This window comes from Glycine soja, chromosome 9 (assembly GCF_004193775.1).
Source record: "Glycine soja cultivar W05 chromosome 9, ASM419377v2, whole genome shotgun sequence".
In the NCBI taxonomy this organism is placed as follows: domain Eukaryota; kingdom Viridiplantae; phylum Streptophyta; class Magnoliopsida; order Fabales; family Fabaceae; genus Glycine; species Glycine soja.
In genome coordinates, this window is record NC_041010.1 from 26,062,909 (window position 1) to 26,084,202 (window position 21,294).

Sequence of the window (21,294 nt, forward strand, 5' to 3'; positions counted from 1 at the left end):
CCTTTAACTAAATCTCTAAATTACTATCTTCACAAACTATCCAAAATTATATTACCTCCATTATTTTAATTTTTTTTAAGAAACACTTAGGCGTAAACTATCTCATTTCTCATAATATTTTTTTTTTCTTTGCTGGAAAGGGCTAAAAGGTTATCTCTGATCTCTTATGATAAACTTATTAATTTTTATAATATTTACTAGTATATTTGGTTTTTAAAAAAACTTAAATTTAAATATTTATTTATTTATTGACGTTACTTTCCAGCTCTACTCACAATAATACAAAACCAACCGCACCAGCCTCACCACTCACTCGTCTTCACTCTTCACCCGCTCCAGCAATGACGTCACCCCGTTCCCCTTACCTCCTCCTTGCCACCGCCTTTTTCCTGTCGTTTCACCTCTCCTATGTCGTCCACTCCGCCTCCGACTTCCAAGCACTAATGTCGTTCAAAGCCTCCTCCGACCCTTCCAACAAACTCCTCTCTCAATGGAACTCCACGTCCTCCAACCCCTGCACCTGGCACGGCGTCTCCTGCAGCCTCCACAACAACAACCACCACCACCGCCGCCGCGTCTCCGGCCTCGTCCTCGAAGACCTCAACCTCACCGGCTCCATCCTCCCCCTCACCTTCCTCACCGAGCTCCGCATCCTCAGCCTTAAACGCAACCGTTTCGACGGTCCCATTCCCTCCCTCTCCAACCTCACCGCTCTCAAGCTCCTCTTCCTCTCCCACAACAAATTCTCCGGCAAGTTTCCCGCCACCGTCACTTCCCTCCCCCACCTCTACCGCCTTGACCTCTCCTACAACAACCTCTCCGGTCAGATTCCGGCAACTCTCAACAACTTAACCCACCTCCTCACCCTCCGCATTAATACCAACAACCTCCGTGGCCGCATTCCCAACATCAACAACCTTTCTCATCTTCAAGACTTCAACGTCTCCGGTAACCGCCTCTCCGGTAAAATACCGGATTCGCTTTCAGGTTTCCCCGGATCCGCGTTTTCTAACAACCTTTTCCTCTGCGGAGTTCCGTTACTAAAATGCAGAGGCGGCGAGACAAAAGCCATACCCGCTCTCGCTTCCCCGTTGAAGCCTCCAAACGACACAGATTTGCATCATAAGAGTAAAACTCACGTGGCAGCGCCCAGAATGGGGGTGATGGTTTTGGTTATAATTGTTCTCGGCGACGTGTTGGTTCTTGCTTTGGTGTCTCTGATCCTCTACTGCTATTTCTGGCGGAACTATTCTGTTTCGTTAAAAGAAGTAAAAGTAGAGACCCATTCGAAGTCGAAGGCAGTGTATAAGAGGTATGCGGAGAGAATTAATGTTTTAAAATTATTATTCTTTTTCATTTCATCGTTTTAGATAATAAAAAAATTAATTTTTGTAAAATATTTTAAACAATAAAAAAATATTATTTAAAATATTTTAAGAAAAAATAAAATAATTACATTTTTAAAAACTAAAATGATTTATTTTACAGAAATAAAAATAAAAAATATTAAATTACATATACTAAAAATAATTGTAAGCGGATTAAGAATTATTCTTCATCAATTTATTATTTTTTTTTATCCATTTGAAACAACACAGGAAGGTAAACAGTGAGGGGATGGTGTTTTTGGAAGGGGTGAGGAGGTTTGAGTTGGAGGAGCTGCTGTGTGCGTCTGCGGAGATGTTGGGGAAGGGCGTGTTTGGCACGGCGTATAAAGCTGTGCTCGATGATGGGAACGTTGTAGCGGTGAAGAGGCTGAAAGAAGTGAGTGTTGGAGGGAAGAGGGAGCTTCAGCAGCGGATGGAAGTGCTTGGAAGGTTGAGACACTGCAATGTTGTTCCTTTGAGGGCTTACTATTTCGCTAAAGATGAGAAGCTGCTCGTGTCCGATTACATGCCCAATGGTAACTTGTCCTGGCTCCTCCACGGTAACATCCTAACATCATTTTATTACAACTTATTAAACTTCTTTTTTTTTTTCTTTCTAAATTTATGTAGGTTTTTACGCTACTCGAGACTTTTTGTTTTTAGTTGTTCCATTCGACAGCTGAAATTGGGTAAACTTAAAGTCAATTTTATATATTTAGTCAACTTTAAAAATAATAAAATCCACTTTTTCTAGGAAAAACTTAATTAGATGTGGAGTAAAACTAATACTTATTTTATTGGTGCTTTCAAGATTTCTTTATATATCAAGACCTTAATTTATTTATTGGTGCTTTCAAGATTTCTTTATAGTCCTTCTGATCTCGATTATAGGAAAAATGTGTTTGAGACTTATTAATAAGATGAGTTAATTTTATTAAATTGTGTTATTTTTAATTAAAAATATAAATATTTTTTAAAATTATTTTATTAAAATTAAATGTCAAATATATAAAATTTCTTAATTTTATTAAATAAAAAATATTTTAAAAAGAATCTCATTAAATAAGACATAAATAAGTAAAATATATATATTCAGTGAAGATGGTGTAATCTATTTATATTTGAGAAAAAAATACTAGACTTTCATGGCTTATAATCGAAACCGGAAGAAGTATATATATATATATATATATATATATATATATATATATATATAAAACTTTTTATTTAATCAGCAAAAATTACGATATGAAATTCTAATTCTGAAAAATACTAATAAAAAGCCATTCAAGATATCTTTTCCGGCATTGTCTTACTCTTAGCTGCCAGCCAATAAACGAAATAGTAAAACTCAACAGAATCTGTCACCTACTTATTCAGTGAAGATGGTGTAATGAGCAAGACACCCGTGCATTTAGGGTACCCATATCAAACTAGAGTTATTTTTTTGAGTTTTGGGTAGGGGTCCATGTTGATAGATTGAAGATTTGAAGTTGGACCATGTGATCATGCATACATCTTTGTTTGCAACATGGGATCAATAAATCCTTATTCTTCCTTCCATCCCTGCTTTTCATGGATTTTCCAATTCCATCAATCACAGACAGAACAAGTGTTAAATGAGCACAAGCTGCACTGTATGACCCATCTGGGAATAGGGGTTACTGAACTATATTTACATACTAAGCTACTGTGTTAGATTCTTTTCTTATAAAAGTAGGAAAAAAAGAATAGAGAATACTACTACTAGCTAGTGTCTTTTATATGTGAGAGTTTCTGCTTTGCTTTTTGTTCTTTTCCAAAACAACCTTTGGCCTTTTGCTTTTATCGTTAGCCACTCAAGTCTGAGAAAGTAACCAAAAAGGGCAAAGTAGGCCAGTACCATTTGAACCTTATGCAAAAGTCAGTTGCCCTTGCTTTACTGAATAATAATACGATAATTTGATATTAGAAAGGAAAAAGCTAGAAAACATAAAGTTTAAGATAATAGAAATCTATATTATGTATAATTTTAATTTTTAATTTTTAAAATTTTCTAGTTAATTATGTATTTTTAATTTTAAAATTAAGAAATTTTAATCTTTAATTAATTTCCTTCTATTTTAAAACTGATTTTTTTTCTCATTTTATAGCTAAACATTGAAGGAGTGACTATTAATTTAAAACGTGACATAATTTTAAAAATTTAGAAATTAAAATGTTAGAAAACATTTGAAAATAAGAGGTGCGATTAAGATTTGAAAAGTAAATATATAATAGGATTTTTCTTAATTTTGAGTAAAATTTGATGCCTTTATCAATAAAAATAAATTTAATTTGTAAAGATTTTGTGTGTAAAAAGAGAATGTGATAAATCTTATTAAAAAACAATAAAATAAATTTAATTAATCTTAAAATCATAAATTAATTAATTCAAAGAAAAATTTACGAAACTAAAGTCATCAAACCTTAAGATTAATATGAGAACTTCTTTCGCTCTAAATTCAGAAGAAGAAAAAAACTTCGAAGGAAACTAATACAATTTGAGAGCGAAGAAAATGGTCAAATTCTAATCAATACACACAGAGTGATATAAAAATAATCTCTCATAAACTTCCTTTATTAATTAAAATTTTCTAAAAACTATAAAATTGTGAAAAAAGTTAATTAAATAAAATACAATAATTCACATAATAATGTTATATTTCTAACAAATTTTAACTATTACTTAAAAATCTATTAAAAAAACTATCACTTAAAAATGTGATAGAAAATATGATTCCGTATTTTTTTTTCATATACATATATGATGTGGCAAAAGCGTAAATAAAATTCCACTTATAAATGATAAATATTAAATAATCAAATTAGTCCATAAAAGAATGAAGTGATGATAAATTGATAATTTAGTTTCTTGATATACAATTAATTGTAGTAAATTAATCTTATAAATAAATTCATTCTTAAATTTTATAATTTAATATTAATTGAATCTTTAAAAAATGATCTAAATTTTTATTTTTTATTTTTTTTAAATTAATTGATTATTGCATCATTTATAACTATTAATAATGAAAATTATCTCATTAAATATGCATACTTTTTAAATAATTTTATTTTTTATTATTTTTTTAACAATTGTCCTACTACTTTTTAGTTAATTATTATTTTTCTTACTTTTTTTAACTTTTAAACCTTTCTTCTTTTTTTATTTAAAATATATAGAGTTACCAAACTTCCCTATTACTTTCATAAATAAATTTGACTGTTTTTTCACTTATAAATGAATAATGAATTGGTTTCTCCGACAGGTAATCGAGGACCGGGACGGACCCCACTGGATTGGACCACGCGGCTGAAGCTCGCAGCTGGAGTGGCACGAGGCATAGCCTTCATTCACAACAGTGATAATAAACTCACCCACGGTAACATCAAATCCACGAACGTCCTCGTCGACGTGGCGGGCAAGGCGCGCGTGTCGGATTTCGGGCTCTCCTCCATCTTCGCGGGCCCCACGAGTTCTCGATCCAACGGCTACCGCGCGCCGGAGGCATCATCGGACGGCCGGAAGCAGACCCAGCTGTCCGACGTGTATTCCTTCGGCGTCCTCCTGATGGAGATTCTGACGGGGAAATGCCCCTCCTTCGAGGTGGACGGCGGCTGCGCCACGGCGGTGGAGCTTCCCCGGTGGGTCCGGTCGGTGGTGAGGGAGGAGTGGACGGCGGAGGTGTTCGATCTCGAGCTTATGAGGTACAAGGACATTGAGGAGGAGATGGTGGCGCTGCTGCAAATTGCTATGGCGTGCACTGCGACCGTGCCTGATCAACGGCCCAGGATGAGCCACGTATCGAAAATGATCGAGGAGTTGAGTGGGGTCCACGTGTCACAGTCTCATGACGCGTTGGACTCAGTTTCGGAGTCACCTTCCGCGCCTGAAGATGCTTGTACAGGACGAGATGGTCCGGCTAGTGCTAGTCAATGAACTTGGACCTAACTAGGGTAGTGTCTGTAAATTAAATTATCATTGGGTGTTGAATTTGTTTTTTCAATTTTTTCTGAAACTTTTATTTGTACTTCATATATATATATATATATATGATATGATTCAATATAAGCTAAGTTTTATGTTAGGGGATTATTATTATTATTATATTAAGTCTAGCAACGTGGATATGATATGAATAATTGTTATCTTTTTCAACGTCCTTTTATTAATTTTTTTATTTTATGGTAAATATTGAATGTGATTAATATTTTCAAGATATTATCATTTAGTTTATTGAATATTTTTTTTATAAATTACTATGGCACATATATATATTATAGTTTTTCACTCTCTTTTTCTTTTCTTTTTTAACTCTCTTTCCTATTTTTCAAAGAAAAATTAAACAAAGAGAAAAAAAGTGTAAAATTAATGAGTGTGAAAAGAAAAAACGCACACACACATTTAGGAAAGGATGTCTTTAATAACGTTTGGTATAGTTGGAAAGTATTATGTGACTATTAGAAATGACTGTTTTTACGATAGTCATTCTACGACAGTTCTTTTAGAACCGTCTTAGAAAAAGAAACTGTAGCATTTTTGTAATTATTTATTGAAAAAAGTCTTGTACGACACACATTCTAAAATGGTTATTAAAAATCGTCTGATGTGTGTAGATCATAAAAATTACGATGGTTTTTTTTTTAAAACACCGTCTTTATCTCAGTGGCCTCACTCTTTCATAAAGATTGTGGTGTAGGTGGACCCTGGGCATTCAAAAGGATGCTTACCAACAAAACTATTTAATATTTTTAATATATTTAATTTGATGAGTAATGATTTAAGATACTCTATTTCTTAAAAAAAAAATCTCATTAACACTTTTTTATTTTTCTCTCTTTATGTTGTATGGTATTACCCTTTATATTTATATTCTCTCTCTCACAGGATGTTATCACCTTTAAAAAGTCCCTTTTTTTTTCTATTACAAGGTGTTGATTGATAGTTTATAAAATGCAAGACAGTGTGATCGAGAATGAGCCTCTAATAAGACAAACAAACACTTGCAAGAGGAAAAGAATGAATTGAATATTATTATTCGTTTAGTAACAATTTTGCTTTGGCGCAAATAGCAACAGCCAACTAACATCATTGTATGTGCATGACACTTGGAGAAAACCTCATGAGCCTTGTCAAAGAAGTGGGCAAGAATTTCCTCGCAAAGAGAAAACAAGCATTTGTGTAAGCTTGTCCATTATACTCACATTTCTGGTTCCTCAAATTCTCCAAAAACGCCACAGTGACCTCTGGTCTCACATATTTAGTTGGATGCAAGCCACCCTTTGACCAGTCAACCCAAGTCAAACTCCTATTAGAATTCTTCTCCGGAAACATTATGTTAACAAATGTTGGCAAGTAGTGTTCATCAGCATAGCATGGTCTCGTGCAGTGCTCTTGAAAAATTGGGAAGTAGGTTTTGTCTGACACCACTTCTAGGGCAAGTTCTCTGTCCATTTCGAACCATTGAGACCCTTTTCTCCATTGCTTGAGGGTGACCATAGGGGACATGCGAGGGTTGTAACGTCCACGTCCAACTAGACTATCTTCATCATAAGCCATCACATAGCTTTGGGTGGAGTTCATCAAATATGAGTAGATTGTTGAGAAGTTGAATAGAGGGATGCATGATTCTGATATCAGAATAAAACGTTGGTTTGAGAAATCAAGAAGGGCATTCGCCAGAAGGCGACGCTCTGCTTCAATCATGTTGAATTTTCCCCATTCCACTTTCTGCATTAATTATGAGACTAGGACATGTTATTAAATTTTGAAGAAAAAAAACTTTACACTCTGTAATTTTATACTATTATTTAATTACAAAGTATTATATATATATATATGCATGGGCCAGTACAATAAGGAGGGGGACTTAAAACAAATTTAAAGAAAAAATATTTTATTTTAAAAGAAAATTTTTATGTTGGATCTTTTTATCAACATATATGATATTTTTGTTAACACATGTGACTTTTTTTATTTTATAAAAACCAATAATAAATATATTTTTATTAATGAACCTAAAACAAGCTTTAATTATTTTATTTTTGGGTTGATTTTTATAATAATTATTTTAAAATTCCTATGCACAATGTTTTTTATTTATTGAAAACAAGCATTTTATAATAGTTGGATTCAATTTGAATTCTTTTTTCTTCAATTTGGTTCGGGTCAATCATATCAGCTTATCAACCCCATGTTCACCTATAATTTATTTTTTCTTCTTCTTCTAAACTCTAAATACAATTACTATAAACCTGTTAAATTTTATCAATATTCCATCAAATTTTCAAATTATTATATATTTAAAATCTCTTATGATCCAATTACTTAAGTGTAAATTAAGCTTTTCGGATGGCTTTAAATAAAGGAAATTTGAGGGAAATACTTGATCGTAGCACATAAAAAATCTGAGGATTGAATTTGAGTAAAAAATTATTGAGAGACTAAAACTACCTATTTTTGTATTATTGAAAGGGTTAATATTTAATGAATTTATTTCAGTTTTATACACATTTTTTGTGTGGCATTACATTTTTTTAACTATAGTGATTTGTTAAAAAAAGCAAGCAAACTGTGATTGGTCCCTCCCTGGAGCCGCTTTAATTGTAGCACATACATGTTGATGGATCCTCTATACTATGCAGGAATTCAATGAATACTTGTGCAGGAATTGAAATGGAGCTCAGTAGTTTGCATTAATAATTAGCAGTGTCCAAAATATCAAATTGGGTGATCCTGGATTTAGGAATGTTTTCACCCGAACTGTGACAGCTAGCTATCATCATTTAAAAGCGTCCCTTAATTTGATACCCGTGTTTACGAGTGAAAATGAGTCAAATTAAGCCAAATTTTACTAGGTTTGAGTTCGACTTGAGTTGAATATGCAAGGCTTGAGCTTAACTCATTACCTGTTGTAGATTTTTTTTTTAAGGCTCGACTCGACTTACATAAAAGTATAAAGTTTGCTTAAAGACGTCTTTTATTAATAATTGTTTTAAAATCTAATGAAATAATAACTAAAAAAAAACTTATAAAATTCTCTATAAGTAATGTACAAATCCAAAAATAATTTATAAACAAAATCATATTAAATTTAAGTTGTTAAAACACAAAGTATATCAAAAGAAAATGAAAAAAAAGAGCATAATATTAAAAAATATATGAATTAGAGATGATTTATACTAATATAGTCAAATAAAAATATTTAAATTGTCTGAAAATGTCTTTACAAAACATTCTTTTCTATGGAAGTATTAATCTGATTGCTTTATCTTTTTAACTTTTTTTTTTTTAATTTTCCACATGAAGTGAACTCTCTAAATACTTTATACCACTTCATCCTGTCATTCATAATGTCATAAAAATGATATAGATAATAGTTATTATTATTATTATTATTATTATTTGAACAAGCCTTGTCAAACTTAACAAGGTTTTTTTATAATTTGAGTTTGACTTTTTATCTAAATAAATTTTTTAAAAAGCTTGAGTTTGACCTTTATAATAAATAAGCCAAGATGAGTCAAGTCGAACTAAGGTCGAGTTAAAGACCCTTGATAAGTAGCTTTCCTCATTTTCATCTCTACCCGTGCTACCTGTTTAAATGCTATGTGGTGCAAGCAAATGACAATTCAATTGGGTAGTTTGAACTTTTCAATGATAAATAAATTATGGTGCAAGCAAATAACAATTCAATTGTTATTTGGTTAAAGGTAGCTAACGTATTGTATGGTGCAACAACTTACTTTTAGTTGGAGGGACAGAAGTCCACAAAGACAGAGAATCTTTTATATTTACAGAGTTCATGAATTTTAGAAAATATTCTGAAAGTTTTTACTTAAAATATAAAGGTAATTTTTACGGTGGACCATCGAAGTAATCCACCGGTGGACCACTATTGCTAACTGATAGATATATTAGTAAAAAGTTCAAATATTAGGATTGAAGACCGGATACTTAGTGATATTTTAGCTAGGATTTTGCAATTTAGTCCCTGAATAAAAACTAATCTATGGATTTATGTACAAAATTTTATTCAATAGGAGTATTGAAACCTATCAGAGAGATGAGAGACACAAGGAAAGAGACAGAAAAGCAACACCATCGATTCTTCTCCAGCGGCAACCGCACCTCCCTCTATGGTGACGAGTTTGGTGCTGCCAATGTCGAAGTCTGACAACAGCACCGTGTGCCACGACTGCGACAACCATCGCAAGGCACGGCTGCGATTACCGTCGCGAGTCCTGACTGTGACTACCGCCGTGAGTCCCGACTGCGACAACCGTCGCAAATTACTGTTCTAAAACATTCCAAATCTCGGTCCAACGTACAATGGCGAATCCATCTGCGAACAAGCCTCATGCGATTTGTTGTTCTCGACGATTTTCACACTAAAAAGGAGCACGCTTTTTGTATTTCTAAAACACAATTATCTTAATCGGGTTTTTGTAAGACCAAATAGGGTTTGTTGATCCATATAAGTTCAAGATTGTTAACTAATTGGTCTGAATCATTTTTTCCACAAGTCTTGTTGATTCGAGGGTTTTGTGAATAGTTTCTGGGTATTCTGAATCACTTTTTAATATATTTTTTCTTAAGTGATTCTCGACGATTTGATCGATTGAACGTGATTAATTAGCATTTGAAATTGTAAACGAGAGTGTGCATAACACAATTGGTGAGGGAAGAGAAAGAATTTGGAAATTTATGTTGGTAAAGCTGTGATTTTGAATATGCTTTGAGTGTTTGGATTCTGTTTTTTTTTTTTTCCTTTGGATGCTGTGAGGACTTCGAAATTTCACTTCACTAACTCGCAAAATGCCTAAAATGATCTGCCATCATAGTCTTGCAGAATGGGTTGTGATGGTGTATGGCGTCCATTAAGGAAAAAAAATGGGTGTGGCAAGTTATTGTAACAATGTGTATTCCACATCTTGCAGACAAATGATTAATTTATGATTTTTTTTAGAGTGTGTTTGAATAAAGAATTTTAATTGAAAAAAATATTTTATCAGATAATTTAAATTTCTTTAATCTAAAATTTATTGTTTGGATATTTTTCATGAAGAATTTAAAATTTTAAAATAGAATTTTAAACAACTAAAAATATGATATTTTAATTTCCTTTTAATGTGAGAAATTGAAATTCTCTTTTTATAGAAGAATTTTTTAAAATGTTTTCGTATTTCCTTTGTAACATTTATCCTCTCTTCCACCTAAAAGTTTCCGAAATCTCATTCTCGAACTCTCGACTCATTTTCTTTTACCCTCACAATTTTAATTTTTTTTTATCCAAACACAAAATTTTGAAAATAAAAAAATTTTAATTGAAGTATTTGAAATTCTTAGAATTTAAAATTCTGTTTTAAATTCCCTCATCCAAACACACTCTAAAAAAAGTTTGAGACACTATACAAAACCAGATAGATGCGCGTTTACTTATAATAGCTAGTAATTATGATGGTGCACCAATTAATGGACCACATGTTAAGGTGGTCCACCACAAAATTCACCCAATATAAAATACAACTCTTTGCTCAATCTAGTATAGTGTTAGGATATAAGGAGAAGGAAAAGTGAGTTAAAACACATAAACTATTGATGATTTAGTTAATTAGTTAGTTAGAGAGATTTATTAGATATAAGTAGGGGAAGAAGGATAGGAGTAAGAGAGATTTGTTGTTAATTGAACATTAACTCTTTGTGAGAGAAGAAATCCTTTATGAAGGAATAATCTTTTAAGGAGAGTTTTCTCTCATATTTTTGTTCTTTTCTTGTATCTAGTGAAATTATTTCTTTTCTTTACCATTTCAATTCGTGGTTCTCAATAATTGGTCTAACTTGTTGGTTCTTCGGGGGAGAGTTGTCGTTAGAGATTGAGAAAGTGTAAATTTGGTGCTTGAATGAGGAGCTGACAATGTTCATGGGGGTAGGCCGAATTGGTTGGATTGTCAGGGCTGAAAAATTCTCAGAGTTACAAGAAATTTGTTCATTCCATAAAGTTGCAATATGCATTAATGAAATCATGAAGGTGGTTGGAACATCAATGGTGTTGGAATTTAGGAATGCCAACTTGTTGGATGAGCCTTTAGCATTAAACTTTGTTGTGACTATGGATGATAGATCGACAATGGAGCCAAGGTAGAAGGGAAGTAAAGAGGCAATCGAGATGATTCAAGTTATACGGAGTCCACCCTCGTCCCTACCACCACCGAAGCTGCCAGACCTGAATTTGTATGAAGTGGCCAACGGGTCCACAATTGATCCCCATGGAGAGACACCAAAGAGGCATATCTTATTAGTGTAAATGATTCAGTTTTGAAGGATGAGAAAGAGGAAAGGGAAGTTTTGGAATTATGCAAAGGAGGTCCAACTTTTTACATAATGGGTCATGCCCAAATGGGTTGTAGAAATGTGATTCATAAAAGAGGAGTAGAAATTGGAGTTCGAATTGAGTGGAAGGATTTATACTTCTCTTGTTGGATGTATCTGTAACTGATGACATGTTAAGAGAGCAAAGGTGGAAAGAGATTGCAACATCACCCTCGAAGTCTAGATTATTTAGAATTTTCTTTCGTCTCGATCTTTACTAGAGCCACCAAACTTAACTTTGCATCAAGGGGTAGCGGGTCATTCCCCGCTATCCTATAATGAGTAGTTGTTTTCCAATAACTTGGGAAAACAACTTATAAAAGAGACTTTTTACTATGACTCTTGGTTATCGGCAAGGAAATTTGTATACCCTTTTTTGTCATTTTTTTAATACCCTTTGCTAAGTATTATGAAGCTTTTATATTTAAGATAAAAAATTAGATATTAGGTATTTTGTATGCTATGCGGTTTTCAAATATAAGAATTGAAGTTTCAAGTGTACTTATTTTTTTAATTTAAATCTTTGTTATTCAGATTAATAAACTAAAACTCTAATTCTAATTATAGAATAATATCAAAAGAATAAGAAACTGCATGCAAGTTGTTTTCAAATATTTGTATGTTTCTCTCAACTTTGTTGTGTTTTATTCTCTCCTCTCCCTCTTTATCTTTAATATAAATCTTTATTATTCAGATTAATAAACTAAAATTTTAATTCTAATCATACAATAATACCAAAAGAATAAGAAGTTACATCAGTGTTTTGTCCTACTATTTGTGTTTCCTTTGTTCTGTTTTATTCTCCGCCTCTCCCTCTTCACTGGATATACTTTTATTTATTTGTTCTTTCAATTATCCACCTTGTATATCTACATTTGGCTAAATGAACATTTTAGTCACCTGTAAATCGAAAACAATTTATTTTGGAAAGAACAAAATTTTTTATTTAAATGCTGAATGTATAAAAAACTGATAGTTTTTTACTGCTGTTAAGAAGTAAAATCATTTTGTTCATTTTTAAAGATGAATTTGACAATAAATTTTATTTTTTATAACTAATTTAACATGAAGTTGTAAAATTCAGAACCAATTTATCAGTAAATTATACACAAAACATAATTATTGTAATTTTTACACATTAAAATTTTCGTATTTTTAGAGATTAAATTGTCACTTATTTACATGTCAAGGCCAAATCTACATCCCGAAGAGAACGTTTGCATATCTTCATTTCAGTTATCCAAGAGAACATTTTCATCAAAGGCAAATGTAAAATAGTAATTGAAGAATGAAGAACTGACCTTACTAGGAATTCTCCTTCCATGAAACACTGAACTCTCCGGGTCTGATCCATTGTAAGAAGGATTGGAATGTACATAAATAGAGTAGTATCCTTCATGCCCTTTGAAGAACCTTTCCCAAAAAATAGCCAAAGGCACAGGACCCCTTACCAAGAACATGAAGGCCACCTTGGCGACTCGATCAAAGGGGTATTCTCTGATCTTAGGGGTCATTGAAGCTCTCCATAACAGTTCTTCATCACTCATATCATGCACAACATTAGAAGGATGAATAAACTCTTTCATGTTATGCACAACATGATTAGAAGGCTGAATAAACTTTTTGGTATCATGCACAACGATGGAAGGCTGAATAGACTCTTGTGTATTATGCACAACATTAGAAGGTGGAGTAAATTCTTCCGGCCCCTCTTGATTGAGGTTAGAATCAGATACTTCTGGTTTTTCAATTGGTGGGGGCATTGTATTTGGTGGTGGTGCATTAATCTGTGATGATGAAGAGTGTAAGAATTGAGTGTGCTGGAGACTAAAGCTTTTGAGGTAGAAGCTGATGATGATACCAATGGTCACACCAAAGGCCAAAAAGAGGAGATAGGGAAGGAAGCGAACAAGCTGGAGATTAAAATGCTTTGAAACAGAATTTAATGGGTGTTGATTATTTGAGCTCTTCATTTTTGTAAGCTGAAAGAATTATTGTAAAAAGACAAGTTCCCTAGTTTTGTTATTTGGGTATGAAGAACAATAAGAATATAAGAAAGGTTTAAAAGGGTTTTCTTGTCAAGAAAGGCTAACAAGTACTAAAGTGGATATATATTCCTAAAGAATGATTATAAGAAGAGGTTTAGTATAGATCTGTTTATGGATTATGGAACAGGTGTAAGGTGTAATACTTCAAAGTCAAGTTAGGAGAACAAAATCAGAAGCATACTTATCTTCTAATCAAAATGTGTAAAGAGCCATAAACCATAATAAAACAAAAAAAAGGTCAGAAATAAAGTATCTCACTAAAGGTAAAACTGATCTAAAAAAAGAGATGGACACCTGAAAAAGTGTGTAAGAGAAAGGGAGAGCGCGCTATGTAATATTTATAGACATAGAGAGATTAAGGTAATCTGTCAAAGCCTTGTATGGTTCAAATTTATGCTCAAGGGGCTGTGAGAGCCTTCACATGGAGTTGTGGCTTTGAAGACTATATTGGATAAAGCCCTTTCTCTCTTTGCCTCTTCAGTCCCGCACTTTATAATTCAATAACAGCTTTCTTAAAACGCTCAACTTGTGAACACAGGACGGTTATTTGCTTGTTATGGAAACCTGTAGAAGAGGATAAAATTTTGTTAAACAATAGATACCATTACGAGATATACTAGTGGTATTTTTCTTTACATTTTCTTTATGATTAACTGAAATTATTAGAAATTATTAATTTTTATAAATCATGTATTTTATTTAATAATTATTTCTTTTGATTTAGAAATAGAATTCATAAGAAATAATGATTTTTTAATAAATTTTAGTCAATCACAATGTTAATTAAGTGCCGTAGCATTACTCTGCCATTATATATATTAAACACTTCAATTGGAACTTGGAAAAAGACAAAGTGTCGTGTACGTTATGACCTAAAAGGAAAATGTAGATTTTATAGTAGTCAACCTTTTGTGGCCCAATGAACACAAACTTGTTTTGGAATTGGAAGTTTATGATAGCACTAGAATGAGGAGACCAAGTTACGTAGCCGACGGGACTTTGGTTTTTCTTGACCATGACTTTGATTGATTGGTTAATGCATGGTATTTTCTAAATGTGATTTTCTGAGAACCCAATGGAAGCCGCATATAGATATATTAGCAACATATTGAATACTTTTCAACGATGTTAACATTAATTCTATGTTCTAACAATCAATGAGAAATAACTGAAAGTCAGGTTACTCAATTAATGAAGTTGGAAAAGAAATTCATCTTAGTAAAAACAAGTTTAAGATAACATTTATGATAATATCAACATAGATTTATATACACACTAAGATGCATACACACACTTCACTATTTTGATTATCCTAAGCTTATAATTTATGTTTTTTTAAGAAACTTTCAATTAATTGTAATTATAAAGTGATATTCTTGTATAGGCACAAATAATTAAAAATATATACTTGTAAAATAAAGAAAAAATAGGAAGCAAAATAAATAAAAGGACAAGATAATATGTAATTAAAAAAGACATTATTCTCAACTAGTATTTTAGGTCGTGCATGCCATGTAATAAATGTTTATTTTATACAAATAAAATTTATAAAGAAGGTCCATTGGATAGCTTGATAATCACAATGCAAGCCTATCGAGAAAGGCGGGCTTGGCCTTCGTCAACCTAGACATGTAAAATGATTCATTTATCATGAAGCTGACTTAGCATTTATGTGCAAAGCCAAATGATCTATGGGTCAAAGTGGTGAGAGCCAAGTTTGGTTTTTGGAAATGCGCTTCTGTCCTATATTGATATAAGGAAGATGGGTTCGAATCTTCGGTATGGAATCAAGGTTGTTTGGGATAGCTTTCAAAATAATTGTGATTGTGTTTTTGATACAAAGGAATAGCCATATTTCTGGAGTGGAGATTGGTTACCACTGATGGGCCCGTTGGAGAAACTTGCTACAAGAGTGTTGACAAATATAGACTTGGCTATAAAATTAAAGCTTGCCTGGTGAAGTGTGTTTTCTTGTTGTAAATTTTGTTCCTCCTAGGCATATGTTGTGATCTAGTAAATTGGTGTGGAGAGATACGTTAGATGGTCACTGAAGTGTTAAAAAAGCCTATTTTTTGATTGCAAGCATGGATGGCCTTCCTAATATTCCTCTATAATGGGTGATTTGGAAGGGGCGTGGTGCTAAAAGATCTTGACCAAGTCCAACCCAAAGGTAAAATAACTAAAAAGTTAAAAAAAAATATTTGCTATTAGTTTTTATAAAATAAAAGACTACATATGTTGGCAAAAATGCCTAACTCATAGCTCTCTCCTTCAAAGTAAAAATTTTCTCTTTAAATTTGTTTTAGGACTCTCTCACCATTGGACCGACCCTGCTATGAAAGATTGCAAAGGGAGCATAACAGATGTTATGCTTTGTTTAATGTGCATGATGGAGAATGAGTTCTTGATCCATTTCATGAGGGATTGCTGCCATGCAACATCATTATGGAGCTATGTCATCCCCTTTTCAATTAATGCTTTCTTTTTTCCTTTAGGAGATGTCCAACAATGGATGCTTTTAAACCTTGGGAGGTGGATCTATTCCTACAAATTGGCGGTTAAAATTTGGGTTGATGCTAGATTTATTTTGGCAGAGGAGGAATGCCTTAGTTTTTCGAGATCAAAAGTGGAAGAATGAAGATGTACTGATGCGTTTGAAGAAAATGGAGGCTGCATAACAATTTTCAAGATCGCATCCCTCATAGCATTATCCAAAGCCCTGTTGGTAGTTCTATGGTATGGAACCAAGTGATAAAAAACATCATCACTATTAACTGTGATGTTGCATGGTCGAAGACTACTTGGATAGTGTCTTGTGGTGGGCTTATCGGGAATGGTAAGGGTGAATCCTTAGGTGGTTTTGCTTGTAACCTTGGAGAAAACTTTGTTCTTCAGGCAGAGATGGGGGGCATTTTTCATTGAGTAAATGGCATGTGAATGTGGGTTTTTTAACATAGAGATTCAATATGATTCCATGGAAGTTGTGGGTTTGATTCAAAAGCGCTGTGATGTTGATCACCATTTTTATCACATTGTTCAAGTTGTAAAATATTGTCTTGTTCATCCAATGGACGCTTGGTTCAAGCATGTGTGTAGAGAGAGTAATGTTGTTGATGCCCTTGCTAAATATAGGCTTAACATGGTTCAAAGTTTGGTGTTTTTTGTTGATCCACTTAGTTTTGCTTGGGTTTGTTGTTTGTTGATTTATCAGCACTAGGTGATCTTGTGTAATCTTTTTGTTTGGGCTTTGGCCCCTTTTTATTAGAAAAAATTGCAAATAAAAGTTATAATTTATAATAAATAAATGTTTCTAAATATATATCTTATATTATAATAAGATATGTAACAAGTAAATGTTTTTTCTTCTAAAATACAAGTATTTTCCCCTTTGAACATATAAATTGTATTTTAAATTTATGGTAAATAATTCTTTTTGTTATATATTGTTATTTCTAATTATTGATAAAAAAATATTTAAATTCAAATTAAAACTAAAGATATTAAAAATGATAGATTGAATGAGATAAAAATTTATATTAAATCGTTTAGTTAATACTAAAAGCATAATATGATAAATGATATGCATGTTAATGGCGCATTTAAATTTTGAAGATAAAATATATTTAAAATCTGTTTTTGATAATTTGTTAAATTGTCAAATTGATATTAAAAGCATAAAAAGATATATCATATGCATGTTATGAAAATGAAGTTCACCACTTCATAAGAAGAAAGTATTCAAACGAGGATATATGTGATGGAGAGTGAGTGAAAGTATGAGAAGGTAAATAATTTTACATTACAACCATCAAGTTACTTTTGGTGTAACTTGATATTATTATATAGAGAAAATGGATCAAGTTACTCTAAGAGCAACTCTTTTAGAATTACCTCCTATCCTCGATCTCCATTCATTTCCTTAAATCTAATGATTAAGATTAACTACTAATTATAACCGTTGGATTTTAAAAAAAAAATGAATGGTGAGGGATCAACTTACTAAGTAACTCTTTTAGAATTACTCTTTATCCTCGCCATTGATTTTCTTGAAGTCTAACGGTTGTAATGAGTAACTAGTATTAACCATTGGATTTCATGAATGGTTAGGATGAAAAATAATTCTTTTAATGTTACTCTTGGAGTAAATTGATTCCTCCTCATGTATGAGTTTAATAGTCATGGAGTAATAGTCAGGGATGAATCCAGAAACCTAATAAAGAGAGACCTTAATTTTTTTTTATTTCTTTTAATTGTTTAAATGTCTAACTTTTAATAAATACATAGTAATAATTTTAAAAAGAAATTACTATTTTTACTCATAAAATCGAAACGAATTTTTATATTAAATGATAATAACCTTAATTGTTATCATAATAACAATAAACACAACTAATTTTACATTAATTATTACTTTAATCATTATTATAATAATAACATACAAAATTAATTTTATATAATTTTTTACTAATTAAATTAAAAATATATATGTATATACATAAAATGTTCTAAGAGATGATAATGTAAATTTTTTTACACTATCAGTGTATAATCTTTATATATATATATATATATATATATATATATAGAGAGAGAGAGAGAGAGAGAGAGAGAGAGAGAGAGAGAGAGAGAGAGAGAGAGAGAGAGAGAGAGAGAGAGAGAGAGAGAGAGAGAGAGAGAGAGAGAGAGAGAGAGAGAGAGAGAGAGAGAGAGAGAGAGATTATTTTAGAAAAAAATTATCACAGTTTTGGCCAACATATATAGAATTTAATGAATTTAACGTTGTTGGCATAAAAATAAGATAAATGTATAACAACATAATAAAAGAGGGTTGAATAAGAGACATGTCCAATTTCAAAGGCAGAAGGAAAAAGGAAGAGGAGTTACAAAATATAAGAGAAGATTTTAGCTGAATAATTTCAAAGTCCTTTTTTCTTTTTTTTCCCCTATTTTTCCCAAGTTAATTTACATAATTTCTTTTATTTAACTTCTCCAAAAATTCATTTTACCTTATACATAATTTTATGCCAAACAATGAGTTTATGTTTAACTTTTACTTGATACACCCTATAATGACACATGATTCCTTTAGGATCTTTATGGCTCTCATAGATCACTTCAATTTTGAACTACAATAAATAGTAATTTGAGTGTGGAGGTATACGTGTAACAACATAAGGGTTTCCATGTTGATAATAGTGAGAACTTAGTTTGTAAATTGAAAAAGAGTTATGTATGGGTTGAAGTAAGTTTCTCAACAATGGTACTTAAAGTCTAATGATATGGTGATGTTATTGGGTTTTAAAGAAAATAAGAATAATTAGTGTATAACCTTAGGGTTTATGGGAACAAACTTATTTTCCTTGTCTTGTATATGGATAACATGTGTTGAGTAGATATTAAGACAAGATCCCTTCTTAAGTTGAGTTTTAATGACAACAAACTATCAAGAAACAAATTGTAAGTTATCTAGATTTAAGCTACTAATGGTTTGCTTTGAACATGTGATTAGACAAGAACAAGACTTGATCATGGAGCATGAAGAAATTTTTGGAGTATCAATCTAAAGTAACTCTCCAGAATTAAGATTTGTCAATCAAAAGTAGGACTTCTAGAAGGAAGGTTGATCAGAAGTATACATACAAATCATTTTGTCTAGAGATCAAAATGTAGCAAGATCATAAGTTGTGTAAGTTCAAAAGCATGACCAAAAGCTGAATCAAATTAAGAGCTAGTATGACCAAAAGCTACAAGTGACAAGAAAAAATCACTAGAAGATTTAACAAAGAATGGGTCATAAATGTTTGCATGTTCAAAAGTAGTTACAATTAAAGCAATAAGCTAGGACTAACTGACAAGTATTCATAAGTACAAACTTGTCCATGTCCCTAAGTCTTGATGAAAATAAGCAATCAAAAGCACAAAAGATTGATGTACAAGTATCCTACATAAATCAATATTTAGAAGCAACACCCATAACAAGGACTAGAAGTTGTCATGAGGCAAACGACTAAGAAATCAACAAGCATCAACTGTCATAATTCAAATTTGAATTCTTGATAGTTGTATTCGGAAAAATAGAGATTACAACATAGAGAGATTCAAAAACAATTGAGAAAACAAAGAAAATAGCCAATGAACAATTGTATGAAAATGACATCTCATTCAATGTTTGATTAACTTTGAAATCCCTTATTGATGTGAGTATCAAGAAGAGCAAAATAGTTTGTCTAAACATAATTAGTGAATGATACCTTAGAGGTTTGGCTAGAGGACTAGTGCTTTTGAAGTGAGTTTGGTGCACACAGTTTGTTGTGTGAGTTTAAATCAAGAATGCTATTGAGTTAAGCATGGAGAGGATTGTGAAAGAATATTTGAGTTAAATGAAACTATAGAGGTTAGAATATTAAGTGGAACTTGTAAGGGTTTAGAATATTGTCTAAAGAGCTTGCAAAGGTTGAGAATATTGGTTATGTAAGTTGCAAAGGTGAAAATATTGTCCTAAATAGGACAAAATACTTAACGCAAACCTGAAGATGTGAGAATACTTAGTGTAGACTTGGAGAGGTTAGGAAACAATAATGTGAAAGCCCAACGAGGCTTGAGAAGAAAGAATATAGCTTCTCATATATATATATATATATGTGTGTGTGTGTGTGTGTGTGTGTGTGTGTGTGTGTGTGGGTGGGTGGGTGGGTGTGGGTGTGTTGCATATTTATTTTGCTTATTGGAAATCTTTATTTAAATTATAAAACATAGATAAATTTTAAAAGGTTTTCTTTAAAGAGTGAAAACTTCAGAAGCAGTAACAATTTTAAAAATATCTTTAAAAACCAAAATTTTATTAACTAATTTTGCGAAGTAGCTTCTGATATCAAACTTGAACTTTATTTTAGTGTATTATTTATATCCAATCTCATGAAAAGATTTCCTTGCTCTTAACATACTTTTGATATCTAAGCCAAAGATTGAGGGAAAAAATTCATAAGCTTCTTTGTTTATGCAAAAAAAGGCTTATTGTATCAAGTGTTACTATGCAGCCCTTCTTCTAGTGATCTTTTGATCCACTTTAGATTTTGACACATGATTTGGGTGAGGCTTTTTTGTGTGTTGAGAATTGAAATTCACAAAGTTTGGTCACCTTGTGTTCTTGGGTTTTATTAGAAGGTTTACATGGATAGAGTCTCAGATATATTTAATATGAAAAATCATAAAGTTAGGGATCTTAGTCACTAAAGCTCACAAATTTAGTAGAGATCAATATCCTAATAGTAAGATTAAGTGAACATAAATGAATGACAAACATTTTTGAAGTACTTGGGGTAGTCTTCTATATGCTCGGGTATGCATTGAGCTTGATATTGTTTTCATAGTAGGTGTTTTAGGTAGATTCTAGTAAAATCTAATGAATGATCACCGGATAGTTGTTGAGAAAGTCAAGGGTACTTGCAAAGAACTAAGAACACATGCTTGTGCATAGGAAAGTGAA

The 21,294-nt window shown here is 32.0% G+C and overlaps 2 protein-coding genes across 3 annotated transcripts; one reads left to right on the forward strand and one right to left on the reverse strand.

Moving 5' to 3' along the window:
* The first annotated feature begins 286 nt into the window (after positions 1 to 286).
* Positions 287 to 5,496, forward strand: LOC114425878 (probable leucine-rich repeat receptor-like protein kinase At1g68400). 2 transcript variants are annotated; one of them, XM_028392841.1, is made up of 3 exons: positions 287 to 1,312; positions 1,599 to 1,927; positions 4,658 to 5,496. In XM_028392841.1, the coding sequence occupies exons 1-3, from the start codon at positions 342 to 344 to the stop codon at positions 5,326 to 5,328; spliced, it is 1,971 nt and encodes a 656-aa protein (XP_028248642.1). In that variant the 5' UTR covers positions 287 to 341; the 3' UTR covers positions 5,329 to 5,496. The 2 variants fall into 2 exon arrangements, with proteins under 2 accessions (XP_028248642.1, XP_028248643.1); XM_028392842.1 differs by having other exon boundaries at positions 1,599 to 1,903.
* An 891-nt stretch (positions 5,497 to 6,387) lies between these two features.
* LOC114367008 (glycosyltransferase BC10-like) lies at positions 6,388 to 14,313 on the reverse strand. The gene is made up of 2 exons (XM_028324071.1): positions 13,062 to 14,313; positions 6,388 to 7,119 (listed from the first exon to the last, which is right to left on the reverse strand). Exons 1-2 carry the CDS (start codon positions 13,731 to 13,733, stop codon positions 6,478 to 6,480), a joined length of 1,314 nt encoding a protein of 437 aa, XP_028179872.1. The 5' UTR covers positions 13,734 to 14,313; the 3' UTR covers positions 6,388 to 6,477.
* Between the last annotated feature and the right edge of the window lie 6,981 nt (positions 14,314 to 21,294).

What these genes read in the sequence shown, in the direction of transcription:
- LOC114425878 (XM_028392841.1), top strand. Translation starts at nt 342, where the DNA reads ATGACGTCACCCCGTTCCCCTTACCTCCTCCTTGCCACCGCCTTTTTC. An exon ending in TCGAAGGCAGTGTATAAGAG is followed by an intron (nt 1,313 to 1,598) that starts GTATGCGGAGAG and finishes GAAACAACACAG; the next exon opens with GAAGGTAAACAGTGAGGGGA. An exon ending in CTTGTCCTGGCTCCTCCACG is followed by an intron (nt 1,928 to 4,657) that starts GTAACATCCTAA and finishes TTTCTCCGACAG; the next exon opens with GTAATCGAGGACCGGGACGG.
- LOC114367008 (XM_028324071.1), bottom strand. Translation starts at nt 13,733, where the DNA reads ATGAAGAGCTCAAATAATCAACACCCATTAAATTCTGTTTCAAAGCAT. An exon ending in GAAGGAGAATTCCTAGTAAG is followed by an intron (nt 7,120 to 13,061) that starts GTCAGTTCTTCA and finishes TAATTAATGCAG; the next exon opens with AAAGTGGAATGGGGAAAATT.